Source organism: Penicillium diatomitis (assembly GCF_028827545.1).
Source record: "Penicillium diatomitis strain IBT 30728 chromosome Unknown utg000004l_segment0_segment0, whole genome shotgun sequence".
Lineage (NCBI taxonomy): Eukaryota > Fungi > Ascomycota > Eurotiomycetes > Eurotiales > Aspergillaceae > Penicillium > Penicillium diatomitis.
In genome coordinates, this window is record NW_026623176.1 from 282,272 (window position 1) to 296,901 (window position 14,630).

Below are 14,630 nucleotides of genomic sequence, written 5' to 3' on the forward strand. Positions count from 1 at the left end.
TTGAGGCGGAGGACCTACTGTATAACTAGAATGTGTATGCGTGAGCTCTGACGAGTGGTTCGTGCAGGATTGTCAGTGGAGGTTGGAATACGGAGGTACAGATGCATTGGTACTTGATTTGCTTAGGGCTACTGACTTTTGCTATGGCCGCGAAGGAATACTTTGTCAATAATACGACACATATGACATAATGACAGTCATAGTTGACCTGTTAATCATTCGAAAAAAAAAAAACAAGTAATGGAAGGGGAAAAACACCGCTAGGAAGGTGTTCATCTGGTCTCCCGAAATTCCCTATCGCACTAAGAGGTAGTCTGTCAAGAAATGAAACATATCAAATAGAAAACTCCGGCTCATGATCATCCCCATACAGAACCATAAAACGCCTGGTTATTGAACGCTCGATGACCAACTTGCTTATGCTGCAGCCCCGATAACCACCCCGCTCGGAAGCTCCAAGCCATAGGGTAGACCGCAGATGTAAGGATCCTCGTACTTGACGCCTCGGATGTGGGCTAGTTTTTCGTCAATGTCGTGGTACATGTCGTAGCTGAGACCTGCGTCAGTATGATATGTCCTCATCCACTTGTACACTGTCGATTCTTTATCGTTGCATTGTGATCACTTACGCATTCATCTCCTCGATTGTGAGAACCTTCTTGGGATCTTCAACTTTGTAGGTGGGAATGTTCTTGTTCACGGAGAAACCTGTGAGGACGAAAGACCGTCAGCCAGTTGACTCGCTACGGCTTTCGCATGTCTCTCGTCAGATACTCACCGATTCGCTCGTTGATGTTGTATGCCGCCTTTGCAGCCGAGGCTTGGACACGAGTCACGCGAGGCAGACGGACTTTCTCATAAGCCTCAAGAGACTGTCGAATATCACCGTTGAAATACTTCCTGTTGAACAAAATCCCCAATGCGGCCGCATCCTCAATCGCCATGCACGCTCCTTGACTCTGGTGAGGCATCATCGGGTGTCCCGCATCGCCCAGAAGGCAGACACTCCCCTTTTGAAGGTAGGGGTATGGATCGTGCACCCACAGGCGCCATGGCTGGATCTCCTTACCAATGGACAGGTGCTTGAGAACCTGTGAGTCCAGCTCGGGATAGGGACTGAGAAGTTCTTCCACGGGTCGACTCTCTACACCCCAGGCCTGAGAGGTGTAGTCACCGACTGCGCGTGGGAAGAAGCAATAATAAGACAAGAGCTTTCCGCCGTTGCAAGGAGAGAGCACAATCTTGTCCCATTTACCTTCCTGGCCGCCCCAGTATTCAAGGGCGCTGTTTTTGGAATAGTCGACGAGTCCAAGGCGAACGGCTTCTTCGGTGTCGACGTTGGCGTGCAGACAGCTCTGCTCGGAGGGGCGTTTCTCGGGCTTGATGCCCAGGATACGTCGCACAGCGGATCCGATTCCATCAGCGCCAACGATGAGATCATGTTTGACTTGGTCTCCATTCTCAAAGGTGATGGTGTGGCTTTCCATGTCGATGTCGCAGCACTGGGTCGTTTGGAAAAGGGTCCATTAGCTTTTGAACTTGCAGCTTGGTTCCCCCGAAAGAAGAAGGAAAAATGATCATGAAAAGGAAGTAAAGGAAACATAATGGAAAGAAGAAAAAGGATTCAAGTATAACTCACACGATGGTTCACCATCAACTTTGCCGGTATCCCCTCTCCATCTTCCCCCAGGGCCGTATCCTTGAGCATGGAATGCATGTACTGGCGATGAAACATGTTGTATGCATATCCCCAACGTTGTTCGTAATCATTCAGGTCGTACACGCTCACAGGCTCTCCGGTCTTCCAGTCGCGGTTGATCAACTTCTTCAACACGACAGGATCACCCTTGGCCACATCCACTCCCCACTCGTACAGCCATCGGGTTCCATTTGCAGCACAAGACACAGAGGCACCGACCTCACCGGCGAAATCAGATTTCTCGTAGATGGTCACCACGTGGCCGGCACGACGCAGGGCGATGGCAACGGACATGCCGCCAATACCGCCGCCGATGACGCCGACGCTTAACTCTCTCCAGCCGGACATGGTGATGGGATGTTGTCAAAAAACAAAGAGGAAAGAAAATGGAACGCGAGACGGGTGGGAAAAAAAAAAAACGGTTGATGAAGTAACTTAGTTCTGTCTTTTGTGTGTCGTTGAGGGAACACCGTCTTTCGATAACGTTGTTCTGTTGTAGGTTGCAAGAGACAAAGAGAAAAGCTGGGTCAGGTTGTTTAGAGGAGAAATTTCCGTTGAGAAGAGTCCCGATTTGATCTCATTATATCTCTGTCTTATCATTATCGTCACGACTCTAGACACGCACATGATCATATATCTGCTTTGGTCCCCAAAGGCTATCGAGGCGGAAAGTGCACCCGCCTGAGGCGGGCCGTCCGAGTAGCGGGCCGCGCACCGCTTATCGCCGGATTGTCCATGTCAGGCTTGCTCTCCATTGTGCGGCGATACGTGAGGTGGTATGTTGAGTCGGGGGCTGCCGCTCAAATTCATAAATTCATGACTGCGCTGAGGGTTGAGTTCGGAGATAAGCTCATCTACATGTACATCCTTGATAGCAAAAAGCTCGGCAATCTGATGAAGGAGATGAACCACACCTAACGCTTAGGCCTTGGATCAAGGCCCAGCTCCGGCATACTTGTGTAAGGACAGGCTTTGACAAGCTTTGAGTTGTGTCGATTGAACAACTGAAGGAAGTGTTTTTTGCCTTGAAAGAGAGGATGAAATGCCTCCGAAAATTCGTTGATCCGACTTACAAGCAGCAGCAAACCGACGAGACATCAAGTACCTCCCGACCAACCTCGAGCTGGCTGTTTCCTCGTCTTGAAATCGATAAATTACCATTAGAACTACATTCCTAGGTACTCCGTGGAAGTAAGACAACCTTGATCATTACATATTTGAATAACTTACAGCTTCAAATTGTGTATACTTTGGCGTATAGACGTGCGCTGGCCACTGCATACCGAGATATCGTCGCGGCGAATTAGCCCCTGGAGATGGTCAAGTCCGCCGCTCAGGAGAAGTCGATGCAGGGCACTGAGGCGAATCAAAAGTCACGTTAAACAAACATTATAGATAGGTGAATATGCTCCCCCCAGCAAGGTCTGACGTACATTGCCGGATAAGTTGTACTACTATGGACTGCTGACGGAATGCGAGGGGTAATTTCAAAATGCCGACACGTTCATTGTATGCATAGCGTCACGGAACTGCGTGCTCATTCCATGACTGCTCCAGGCAGAATTGATGAGCCTGGCTCGGTAAATGGGAAACTATCCCACAATGGAAGTTCCATCCCTTCCCAGTCTAAGAATCCCCCGTCCACAATTGGAGGAGTAAATGGAACTCCCTCAATGTCGTCTGAAGTCCAGGGAAAGGAAAAACCACCTTGAGTCTGTACGGAAGTTATACTACTGCCTTGACAGGTCTCGGTTCCCTGGTCTTGATCCCGGGCCAGTGAGGGAGTTTCGCTCAGACTGAAGATCCGATTCACGTATTGACTCCGACGATGTCGTGCCTGGGCTGACAAGCGTTGCCGCTGCTGCTTGATCGCGCTCTCAAGCAAAGTGAGTATGTCCAAGTAGTGGGCTGCTTGTGCGGATTGATGTGACAGCATTTGCAGAATTTGCAAGGCTCCACTGAATGCATTGTCGACTTCGGTATCAACGCTACGGTGAGAGAACATGGAGAACCCCAGGACAAGGGCGGCAGCAAAGATAAGGGCTCTGCATTATGTTAGAAATTTGATCCAAGTTAGCCTATGCTAAGCAGTATTTGGGGGAGATTCTCAAGGTAAGTCCCTTGAAATCAAGGGGAGGGGTCAGTCTTACTTGAGAATGGTCATTTGTTTAAGGAGCATCTCTGATTGATGGACCTCTCTGCACGTCTGAAGCATATAAACGGCCGAGTCAATACATGCTGCTGCTAGTCTGGAATGTGCCGGATCCTCTTCAAGCGGTTCTGGAGATGTCGCCGCGGTCAATGTCTGGTGAAGCCGAGCCAAGCGAACACTCAGAGTGGTTATCAAAAATGGTCGTGTCACCAGAATCACAGCAAAGTGGTAAAAGCAGGCAACGTGCATATTTCCAATAATTCGTTCCTGGCACGCATCAGGGTCATCGTCCTTCAGAAGAGGAGTCCGCAAAGATTCTGGTAGCAAACTGCTCCAGCTGTTCAGTTTCGCTAGCAGTGAATCCGCCGTCTCGGTTGAAGCAGCACGTTTGCTATATAGCCGAGTAGTAATCTCGTCAACTACCAAGGCAACTTGATATGAAGCGAGCAATCCCGATGCGACCGGGGATGAGCCAAGCACAAGGTCAACCCGACTCCATGAAAGCAGTCCTGCCGTAGCCGCCGGTCGCCCCAGAATCGAACTCGTCAAGAGATCGACCGTGCAAAGACTCATCCAAATTTGAGATCTGGTGAGATGGGTGAGTGCTTATCCCAAAGAAAAAAGGGTCAGGACCACGTGGTGCGCCAAATTCTCACCTGCTCGTCTGGCTCGCAGGGCTAGACGTCCCAGAAGAGTCAACATGGAGTCCCAATGCGACTGCCGCCCGGGTGGCCACACCAAGATACATGAAAGCTGCATTCCGACGACAGGCCCCGAACATATAGTACGACAAAAGCAGGAATACGCGCACTAAATCCAAGCTTGGGTCCTCGAGCATATTGGTAAATGCGCGACGTTGACCCCGTTCAGCAAAGAACCGCATTGCTCTCACATTATCCGCATCATTCGGACATGATTGCGCTCCAATGGCGATCATAAGATCTCCGACGGCAGCATGAATCAGTCCTTGACTTGAATTCAATATTTGTGGTTCTGTGAGCAGTTTGGTGGTATCTTGACCCAGGTAGATGAGTCCGCTAGTCTAGGAGTCAATGTTAGTAGTGCTTTAGCCGCATAGTTGTCGGGTCGGATGTTCATCGCCATACTGCAATTGAAAACTTCTGGATGAAGGTTCTTCTGGCTTCAAGACTGCAAGAATTTTCTGAAAAATCAAGTAAATCATGCTGGGCTTCTGTCTCCAGCATGTCTTCACTTCTGTAATTATGAGAAAATTGGGACGGGCCGATGTGCTGGGTCACTGTCTCTCGCAGAAGCTGAAGAAAGGACAAAGAGGCGGCTTTGCCGACGTAGACTGTGGGTTTACGGCGATAATTATTTAGAATCTCTCTCCAGGCCTTCGGCATAGTCATTTGCTTGTGAAGAATGACTGACCTCTTTCACCCTGAAGATTTCGGAGCATACGAGGATGTGTTCGATGGGTTGCCTCGGGTGATCGCGAGCCATTCTCGAAGGACCGTTCAAGCTGCTGGTCAGATGGGCTTCCCTCTCGAAGCCTCGAAGGGCGCGTTTGCATGTTGTTGAATCTTGACTCTCGACATGGTGAAGCGGGACTTGTTCCGACGGGTTGTCGAGATGCGGCTGGTTCCCGACGAGCACGCGTTAGGGTGGGGGATCTGAATGATGAGGCTGATTTAAAGGGGATGCAAGTCTGCGCGCGACCCTTATGAATACAATTGGTGCATGGGAAGGAGCCACTGCATCTTTTCTTGGACGCACGGCATGTAGTACAGGCTGTATTGGCCCGCAAACGATTTGCTGGAAGGACCTTTGGGCGTCCCATACTGACAGGTATGGGCGGATGTGAGACGATGGCGAGATAAGAAGGCGGCAATGGGGAAAATGCGGGGGGCCATCGCGTGCCGAAGCTGCGTCACCACAGAGCGTCCTAGTAGTATGCTTGAGGACAATCTACTAATTCGGTACACTTCGATGTGTCTGGAAGATGCTCGACTACAACAGGTCTTGAATAATCGGATGCTAATGCGTCTGAGATGGGAAACATTATTGATTGAGACCCCAAACCCCAGACTTGCGAATTCAAGGCCTTGTCAGGAGGTAGATAGGTTTCAACTAGAATTGAGCCGAGTACTCATTGAGTCAGTACACTCAGAGTACAAGAGGCGGTGTTCGGTCCGATGCCCTCGGAATGGTAAGCAAAGCCCAGAGCTTCGAGTTGGTAAGTTGGTCTAAGTTCAACCACGTCACGTGGGTAAGTACCACGCATGTGGAGTGAAACGTCGCCAACACACCCCGAGACGATTTACCTGACCATCAAAGGTCCTGAAGAGAATCGTCTAATGACCTACTCAGCCACCGATTAATGAATCATAAACCCTCTATCTGATACGGAGTAAGGCTCAGAGTAATTGATGCGTTGATTTAGAATATTACAGTTGTTCATCTGAAATCGACCTGCCGGAACGCGCTGTGCGTCAGTGCTTCGGGTGATATAGGTATTTTGCTAATGGCCCTATATACTTCCACTACCACCGAATAAAAGGACTGAGGGTGTACACACGAAACCTGTCCGGTGGACCACTTACCTTAGGCACGAGGGACCTAAAGTGCGCCATGGATGTCACGACTCAATCGTCTCATTAGCAAAATGTCTTCTACCTGTGACCCAATCTCGAATAATAGTGTAGCCCTGAACTCGTCCAAGGACAAGTCTTTCACATTAACTGCTCGTGATCAGATACCGCCGTACTGAGGGTGACAGCCACTGGGGTTGCAGCGCAAGCATTCTGTGAAGTGTGAACGCGAAGCCCGAATGAAAGTAGCAGCACCACGTGACTCTGTCGTCCTACTTCCATGAGTAGGCGGTGGGCTCGGGTACCTGATTGTCAGAATGTCGCTGTCATGTTCCGAGTCCAATGCCTCTACATCCTCGACAGTCGACACAGTCCAGAATTCCTCTCTCCTTGGTTCGCTGCGCTTGAATTTACTGTAAACTGTTGATTACTGGGCATTGATGCTGGAAGTTCATTCATTAGAAGACTATGGTCCGAAATCTCAACCTTCATGATCCGTTGGCAATCTTGCCGCCAGAAATTATCCTTCGCATTCTCGATTTCTCGCCCGTGTCGACGCTCGGGTCGCTTTTAGCCGTCTCAAAGGCTTGGCATCAGTTTATTGACGTCACCCATCAAGATGCCATCTACAGCGCTGGATCGAAAACTGCGCAACCAGAGAACGCTTCTCGTGATCTGAAATTCCTCAACCAGTCATCCAGTGTTACGAATTACTATCGCGGTACTTCGTCATGGAAGGAATTATGCAAGCGTCAGACTCTACTGGCCCACAACTGGGCGGCGAAACGACCGGTCCATCAAGAGTCCGTGTTGCAGGTCGGCAACGACTCCGTCTGGCGCTTCCGGGCAGACTTCAAACGCCGGTTGATTCTTTCCACCGCCCACGAGGGTGGATTCAACGTCACTGATATGGATTCGGGCCAAATGATCTGGCGCCTGCCCTCCACGTATGATCGCGACGAAGACGCTGTGCGTCCATACGCGCACCTCGAGTACGAAGACGGAGTGGCTGTTTTTGATCGCGAGGGAAACGCCGTAGAGGTCTGGAAAACCGATCTTGAGGGCGCAGCCAGGGGGGAGTTTCGTCGTATCGCCGTTCTGGACCACGAGGTCCAGACGCGTGGATTTCAACTCTCCTATCGGACCCTGTGTGTCGTTTCGAACGCAGGGAAAGGCTTTGTATATGACATGACCCAGCAACCTCCAAGGTTGACAACCTGTATAGACATTGAACATGGAGCGGTGGGCCATCTGGATCAGAGTGAAGATTCAGTCATTTACTCGATGGGAACAAAGGGATACTACGCATATCACAAGAAGTCCGGCGCATTCTTGGGTATCCTGCGGCCCACAAATGGATCCGAGAGATTTCACATCTGCGCTCCTCATGTGGTGGCGGATGCGGAAACGGGGCATTCGAATCAAGCTCAGCGACCCAACCGCCCTCGGCGTGAAGTGATCACACCGGTCCAAGTCACAAAGGGTGCGCTGCCACTCTCCGACGATACCGTAGCCCTTGATGATGACGAGTGGGGTGCTGGTATGTTAGACGGCGAGCTTTTCGTGGGATTCTCTCGAGCGGGCCGAGTCTTTGTGTGCCCCAATTGGCGTAGCTCGCTGCGCGACCAGTCCGCCTCCGCCTCCGCCTGTCATGGGTCTGTCATTGAGTGTGCATCAAACGGATCTAATTTCGACCTCGGAGGCTGGCTTGCGGTGCGTCATCACCGAATACTCTTTGAGATACAAGACCGCATCTATGTCGTCTCTTTAGGCCACGACAACCACGTGAGAGACGCAAGTCGAGCAGAAAATGCATCGTTTTCTATATGGACCAGCTCAGCACCCCAGCTTGTGGTTCCCGTTAGCTATATGACCCTATGTGAAGATGCCATCTTGACTACATTTACTGTTCGTTGTACCCTCATTGAGTCCCAAGTTGCAGGTTCTTCGAATTGCTTTGTAAAAGTGAAATTAACAGATTTCTTGACAGACTATTGGTTGGAGAAGACCCCTCGCGAATATCCCAGGTGACCATCACGGACGAAGAGATGAAAACACATCGCGAATCTTCCCAACCAAAGCGATTCGCATTCTCAGTATGGCCCCGGATATTTTCAACGCGTCACGCAAAAGACCCGGGGGATCGATTGACCGGCCCAATACCGAGAAGTTCAGAGCCAGGGCCGGTCCAGGCCAGCCCACAGAACAGATGGCTCAATCGCAAGCCGATCTATTCCAGCTGGTCAGTCTTCTGGAAGACGACCCGGAAGATTGGGAAGATCAAGACTCGGGCTCGGACCTTGAGGGCGCTGAATGAGGGAGGGAACATCGCACATCTCTTAATGGCCAGGCTCGTTCTCAAAGGCTCCAGTTTTTTCCCTTGACCTTTCAACAGGATGAACCCGCATGGCGGATGATACAAGGTCCCTCAATCTTGATATCCGCGTTCCATCAACCCATAACCTGACTAAAACCAGCAGGTAGAGAACAGTTGCTGTCCTTCATCACGTCACATGAGTACAATTATTCCATTAGCAATTCGCATTGGCACGCCGTAGAACAAATGCATGCTCCATGTGCAGTCAATGGCACGCGATAGTGTGATAAGATCCCTGTTCTCAATAATACGTGATTTAGTGAGTCCTCGTCACCATCACTGTTCGATCTGATGCATATTCCCGATAACGATCGCGCGAGTGTGCTTCTTCGTATCACGCCATCGTAACCTTGATGCCAAGACCGGATGCCTTCGCCTCGGAAGATAGACTGGGGACGGATCCGTATGGACCCCCAAAGGCGTGGCGCTTTGCATGGACGACAGACTTGTTGTTCGCCATGCACGAAACAGTAATTGCGACACTTCCCACCTCGTTCGCATACGTCGCTGGGGGCCTCGAAGTGGCCGACCTTCACGGTCAGGTGGTTACTATTCGCGCACCTCGGTCCTCGTTGGATGCATGGCATTGTCAAGATCCTCACGCCAAGACGTCGGCTTCTGTCAGCCCCTGCCAGCTCATTTCGAGCATTTGTCGAATGAATTGTTGAATCAGAAGGTCGGTCCTGGAGGGGCATTGTGCCCGTCAATGGTCACACCCGCAGTGGAGGCTATCTTATCGGTGGCCTCATGCCCAATCACTTGGGCTTCTCCACGGAGATCGTCAAGCGCTAACTCCCTTCGAGCACACTCCCCGATGACCGGTGCCAGCAGTGCCGGAGGCCCGCCGGTACAATCGATTCTTCACGGTTTCGACAACAGCCACCAAGTATGCGCCACGCCGGTGGTCCGGAAGGGACTCTAAAATCTCATCAGAGTTGATCGGAGGCATGCTGGAAAAGCGCGCCAGTCGGTGCTGTCGTTCCGACTGCCCTCCTCCCGCCATCAGGAGTAATCCAAACGAGTGGGGGGTGGCTTGCCACTTTTCCAGTTCTTGGTCTCCCTGAAGATAAAAATGATAAAAATGATGAAACTGATAAGAATTATTATCGTCACCCGGAGACTAAGTGGTGACCGAGCATTGTAGCAAGTCTCAAATCAACGAAAACTTCAGAGGACTCGACAAGTCATCGATCTTGGTACGCCCTCTTGATAAGGAGATTCGCGATGAAGATCTTAGGAAAGAGATATCCAAGCCAGGCACGTGAATCAGGGCCGCTCATCCCGTGATGGGCGCTGCTCAGGCCCCACACGCGGGGGTGACCAACAGGCCGATTCTACGTTTCTCTTTGGATCTCGCGACGAAGACGGCGGGGTAGCCAAGACTGAGATAGATTGGCTTTGCTGGGTCAAACTCCCTTATTGGCCCTGACTCCGGTAGCCCTGAGCGGGCGATGCGACCTTCCTTCGGGAGACTGAAGAAGAGACAAAAAGCGCTAAGCTTTGCCCAGTCAGATCAACTCAAGAGATGCCAAAGCTTGGAGAATTCGGCCAAGGCTTATCGCCGCCGCCGCGGTTGATTTCAACTGAAGCCCCAGCAGCCAGTTCGCAAAAGATGCGTACAATGTGTGGTGATGGGTAACCACCACCGAGTGAGGAATCTGATGTCCAACATCAAGGCTCGGCTATTCCGCGCGGTTGTTACCTGAGATACAACTCGAAAACAGCCAAGATCGCGCATTGGCAACCCTTTTTCGATGGGGCACCTGGTTGTATACAACCAGTTGTCTCGACTCGGAACGGCAGAGACGAGATGATCGTCTGGTCTGGCTCTTCGTGCTGTGGTATCCCTGTAAGGCAATAGGGTGCGAGCTCGTGCGGTCCGATGATTGGAAATCCACCGCAGAAGCTCCTTCGTGGACCTCCGACGGGGCACGCTTCGGGACTCGCAGATCGCTGGTCAATCTAACCCAAACGGTCATGTCGCTTCAGTGAATCTCCTGAATGATGCCACCCCATCGACTCCAAATCGCAATCGCAGGTGAACAATCTCGCAACCGACTTGGCATCCCACTGGAAATATAAAGGTGACAAGATGTCCCCATCTCCTTTGCTCTCCTCATCCTGCTCAGCATCGCGGTCAATCTTCTCTCAATTCACTTCCACGAATTTCGTGATCTGACACCATGGTTGCGTTCAGCAAGATCACCATCGGCCTGGCTGGCTTGGCCTCTATTGCCTCAGCTGCTCCGGCTCCCGGTGCGGTGAACGGCAAGTTCTCCGTGAACCAGGTCCCTCGCCCGGCTACCAAGGCCAGCAACTTTGCTGCCTCCTATGGTCGTGCCCTGTCCAAGTTTGGGGCCACTGTGCCATCTCACGTTGCGGCTGCTGCTGTGCAGAGTGGTGCTGCTGTCACCACGCCCACTCAGTACGATGAGGAGTACCTGACTCCCGTCACCATCGGCCAGAGCACCCTGAATCTGGACTTTGATACCGGTTCTGCCGACCTGTAAGTCAACCGTTCTTCTTCTTTTTTTTTCTCATTATTTTGGCTGGAGATTTGCGACGTGATGGTTATCAAGAACGTTCTCTCGCTAACCCATCTCTAGTTGGGTCTTCTCTACCGAGCTGCCATCCTCTGAGCGTACTGGACACTCCGTCTACAACCCAAGCACCAGCGGCACCAAGCTGAACGGCTACACCTGGTCTATCTCCTATGGCGATGGCAGCAGCGCCAGTGGTGATGTCTACCGCGACACTGTCACCGTTGGTGGCGTCAAGGCCACCGGCCAGGCTGTCGAGGCTGCCAAGTCCATCAGTTCTCAGTTCCAGCAGGACGTCAACAACGACGGTCTCCTCGGTCTCGCTTTCAGCAGCATCAACACTGTCTCCCCCCGTGCTCAGACCACCTTCTTCGACACCGTCAAGAGCACCCTTGCTCAGCCCGTCTTTGCTGTCGCGCTGAAGCACCAGCAGCCTGGTGTCTATGACTTTGGTTTTATCGATTCCTCCAAGTACAAGGGCTCTCTGACCTACACCAACGTTGACAGCTCTCAGGGCTTCTGGAGCTTCAGGGTCTCCAGCTACAAGGCCGGTTCCCGTACCGGGTCTGGCTTCAGCGGTATTGCTGACACCGGTACCACTCTGCTGCTGCTGCCCAGCTCTGTCGTTAGCCAGTACTACTCTCAAGTCAGCGGCGCTCAGAACAGCCAGTATGCTGGTGGATACATCTTCCCTTGCTCCGCCACTCTTCCCGATTTCAGCGTGGTCATCAACGGATACACGGCTACTGTTCCCGGCTCCTTGATCAACTACGGACCCTCTGGGGTTGGCTCCACCTGCTTGGGTGGGATCCAGTCCAACTCTGGCATCGGTTTCTCTATCTTCGGTGACATCTTCCTGAAGAGCCAGTATGTCGTCTTCGACTCTACCGGTCCCCGTCTTGGCTTCGCTGCCCAGGCTTAGATGGAATTACTTGGGGCCGTCCAGAGTAGAGCACGACTTGCGGGGGACAGCGAGGCAAGAAGGGAGTGATTTGAACGGGATCACAAGTTCTCCGATGCAAATTATCCCTATGTACATAGCAGGCTGGGCCTGACCAACCTGTCTCCCTTGATTGTGACACGCACATGATAATGAACATACTTTTACAACAACATATTCAAAATCTCGAACCTGTAAATCATCCGTTGGAGGGGGCCGGATCGTGTCTCCAAAAAGAACGCTCGCACACAAATTTCCCGAATAATCGACCTGTCGGCGTTCCATGGATCCGAGGAGTTCCCCTGAGCGGCCCAGCCAACGGTCAGCCAATGGCCAAGCATTTGTGCCGCAGTCAAAGTTTATTGTTCCGTGGGCTCGGCTCAGGGACGCATCCACTCCACTCACGCTGACTAAGGTACTGAGCCTCGGCAACTAACGTAATCCACGGCCGACCGAGCCACACGGCCGACCGAGCCACCCCATCGAAAATCGCGTCTTTCTACCTACATACCAACTTCAACAACCTACTATGCCACCAATTCGTACTGAATCTTCGCAGAGATCGGCTAGTCAGGAGGGCAAGGTCCTGTTGGCCCTTAAAGATATCAAAAATGGCTGCATTAAATCTATTCGCGTAGCAGCGAAGCTATACGACTTATCTCGTTCTACCCTACAACACCGCGTAGCCGGCCGAATTAGACGCGTTAATATACGCCTATCTAGCTATAAATTAATATAATACGAAGAGGATTCGCTTACTGAGTAGATACTATCTATAGATTCGTGTGGAGTAGCCCCCCGGCCCTCTACTATACGAGAAATAGCTAATATTCTTCTTGTAGCGCGTAGAATAACCCCCCTATTAACGGTTAGTGTTAATTAGGTATTAATATTCGTTAAATAGCGCGATAAGCTTTAATCTCGCTACTTAAAGCGATATAACTATTAGTATACTCTTAATAAGGATCTAAAGTCTATAAAAGAGTAGTTTTTAATAGTATAACGCGTTATTAAGGAGAATAGGATATAACCGGAGGATATCTATAACTTTAATAAGATAGGCTTTGCGATAGGCCTTATATTATTACAGAAGGTTATTACGCGGGCAGAATACTACAGTCGGCGATCGATTCTATAGCCTAGTAATCGCGAATAGGTTACTACGATCGAAGTAATATACGCTAACGGCTACTCGCTACCGCCCTATATTATATTTAAAGGCTAGGTTTATATCGCTAGTTGGTTTGAATTAAATCTCCCTAGCGACTAGCGAATTAAAGTGTCGATTAACGGCTAGACTACCGATAAGATCGGCCTTCGCTAGCTTCAAAAGCTCTTTATTCTATACACTACTTCGTGTGTACGAGGGCGATTTCGGCTATTAATCCTTAACGGGTACGGTAGCTATCTTATACCTTAATTCGATCGAATCTATACCGAAAATAATATTATACTACTTTATATACCTTTATATTTATCTTATTTACTATAGCCGCTTAATATTAGGTACTTTATAGTACTAAAGCATACGTACGGTCGCTTCGTGAGCGACTTAGCCCGAATAGGCTATAATTATATCGATAAGCTTGATTTTCTTGTAGATTATCCTCGCGCGAGGATAGAAGCTTTTTAGCTAAAGATTATTCAAAGTAGCTTCGTAGCTACTAGTATTATACTAGTTAGTACTAAAAGAGTGCTTTCTAAGCTTAATATATCACTTTATACGCCTTTACTACTATTAAGCCGACTAAGTAGTAGATCTAGCTAGTTTACCCTAAAAACGCCTAAGATAGTAATATAGCTAGAGAAGTAAGCTTCTATACTTAAAGAGCTTCTTAAAAAGCGATCGTATAGCCCGCCTACGCTATTAAAACTTATACTTAATTAGATTATTAAGGGCGCCTATCTCTTATTATATAGCGGTGTATTACTAGCGTAGGAGAACGCCGATCTACGCTAATCGAATAAAAAGAAACGGCAAAAGCGTACTCGATCGACTAGGTAGATTATACACGAAGGAGGCCTAACGATCGAAGAGGGCCTATAGCTAGTCTAGCAGCTAATTCAGCCAGTAGAAGCTAATAAGGTAGTATCGCATGAAGGGCCCGATTTGCCTAATCAGCTAATGTAACCGGTCAGGAGGGCTCCGCCTACCTGCAGTGGATGTGGCCAAGTTGGCCATAGGATTACTTCATGTAAAAATCGTATTATTTAGCAAATTCAATAGGCGTTAGTGGAGATATTCGATTTCAAAGTAGTGTAATGGGGGTGGGTGGCTCGGTCGGCCGTGTGGCTCGGTCGGCCGTGGATTACGTTATCCACTTCTGCCCATCCAGCAGAGTCACTCGCTGCCACGGTCCACCGCAAGAA

General features: G+C 50.2%; 5 protein-coding genes across 5 annotated transcripts; 2 read left to right on the forward strand and 3 right to left on the reverse strand.

Annotated features, from left to right (window-relative positions):
- Nucleotides 1-417: 417 nt before the first annotated feature.
- On the reverse strand, nucleotides 418-2,047 carry N7539_003418 (FAD-dependent oxidoreductase; the record flags this gene model as incomplete). The annotated part of the gene is made up of 4 exons (XM_056933020.1): nucleotides 418-550; nucleotides 630-708; nucleotides 779-1,502; nucleotides 1,640-2,047. 4 exons carry the CDS (start codon nucleotides 2,045-2,047, stop codon nucleotides 418-420), a joined length of 1,344 nt encoding a protein of 447 aa, XP_056790561.1.
- Nucleotides 2,048-3,236: 1,189 nt separating this feature from the next.
- Nucleotides 3,237-5,652, reverse strand: N7539_003419 (Zn(II)2Cys6 transcription factor; the record flags this gene model as incomplete). Its single annotated transcript, XM_056933021.1, has 5 exons — nucleotides 3,237-3,744; nucleotides 3,850-4,437; nucleotides 4,508-4,893; nucleotides 4,958-5,163; nucleotides 5,244-5,652. The coding sequence occupies 5 exons, from the start codon at nucleotides 5,650-5,652 to the stop codon at nucleotides 3,237-3,239; spliced, it is 2,097 nt and encodes a 698-aa protein (XP_056790562.1).
- A 1,219-nt stretch (nucleotides 5,653-6,871) lies between these two features.
- Nucleotides 6,872-8,720, forward strand: N7539_003420 (uncharacterized protein; the record flags this gene model as incomplete). Its single annotated transcript, XM_056933022.1, has 2 exons — nucleotides 6,872-8,311; nucleotides 8,394-8,720. The coding sequence occupies 2 exons, from the start codon at nucleotides 6,872-6,874 to the stop codon at nucleotides 8,718-8,720; spliced, it is 1,767 nt and encodes a 588-aa protein (XP_056790563.1).
- Nucleotides 8,721-9,114: 394 nt separating this feature from the next.
- Nucleotides 9,115-9,429, reverse strand: N7539_003421 (uncharacterized protein; the record flags this gene model as incomplete). The annotated part of the gene is made up of 2 exons (XM_056933023.1): nucleotides 9,115-9,310; nucleotides 9,383-9,429. 2 exons carry the CDS (start codon nucleotides 9,427-9,429, stop codon nucleotides 9,115-9,117), a joined length of 243 nt encoding a protein of 80 aa, XP_056790564.1.
- A 1,534-nt stretch (nucleotides 9,430-10,963) lies between these two features.
- N7539_003422 (pepsin-like aspartic protease) lies at nucleotides 10,964-12,242 on the forward strand (the record flags this gene model as incomplete). The annotated part of the gene is made up of 2 exons (XM_056933024.1): nucleotides 10,964-11,286; nucleotides 11,387-12,242. The coding sequence occupies 2 exons, from the start codon at nucleotides 10,964-10,966 to the stop codon at nucleotides 12,240-12,242; spliced, it is 1,179 nt and encodes a 392-aa protein (XP_056790565.1).
- Nucleotides 12,243-14,630: the final 2,388 nt, after the last annotated feature.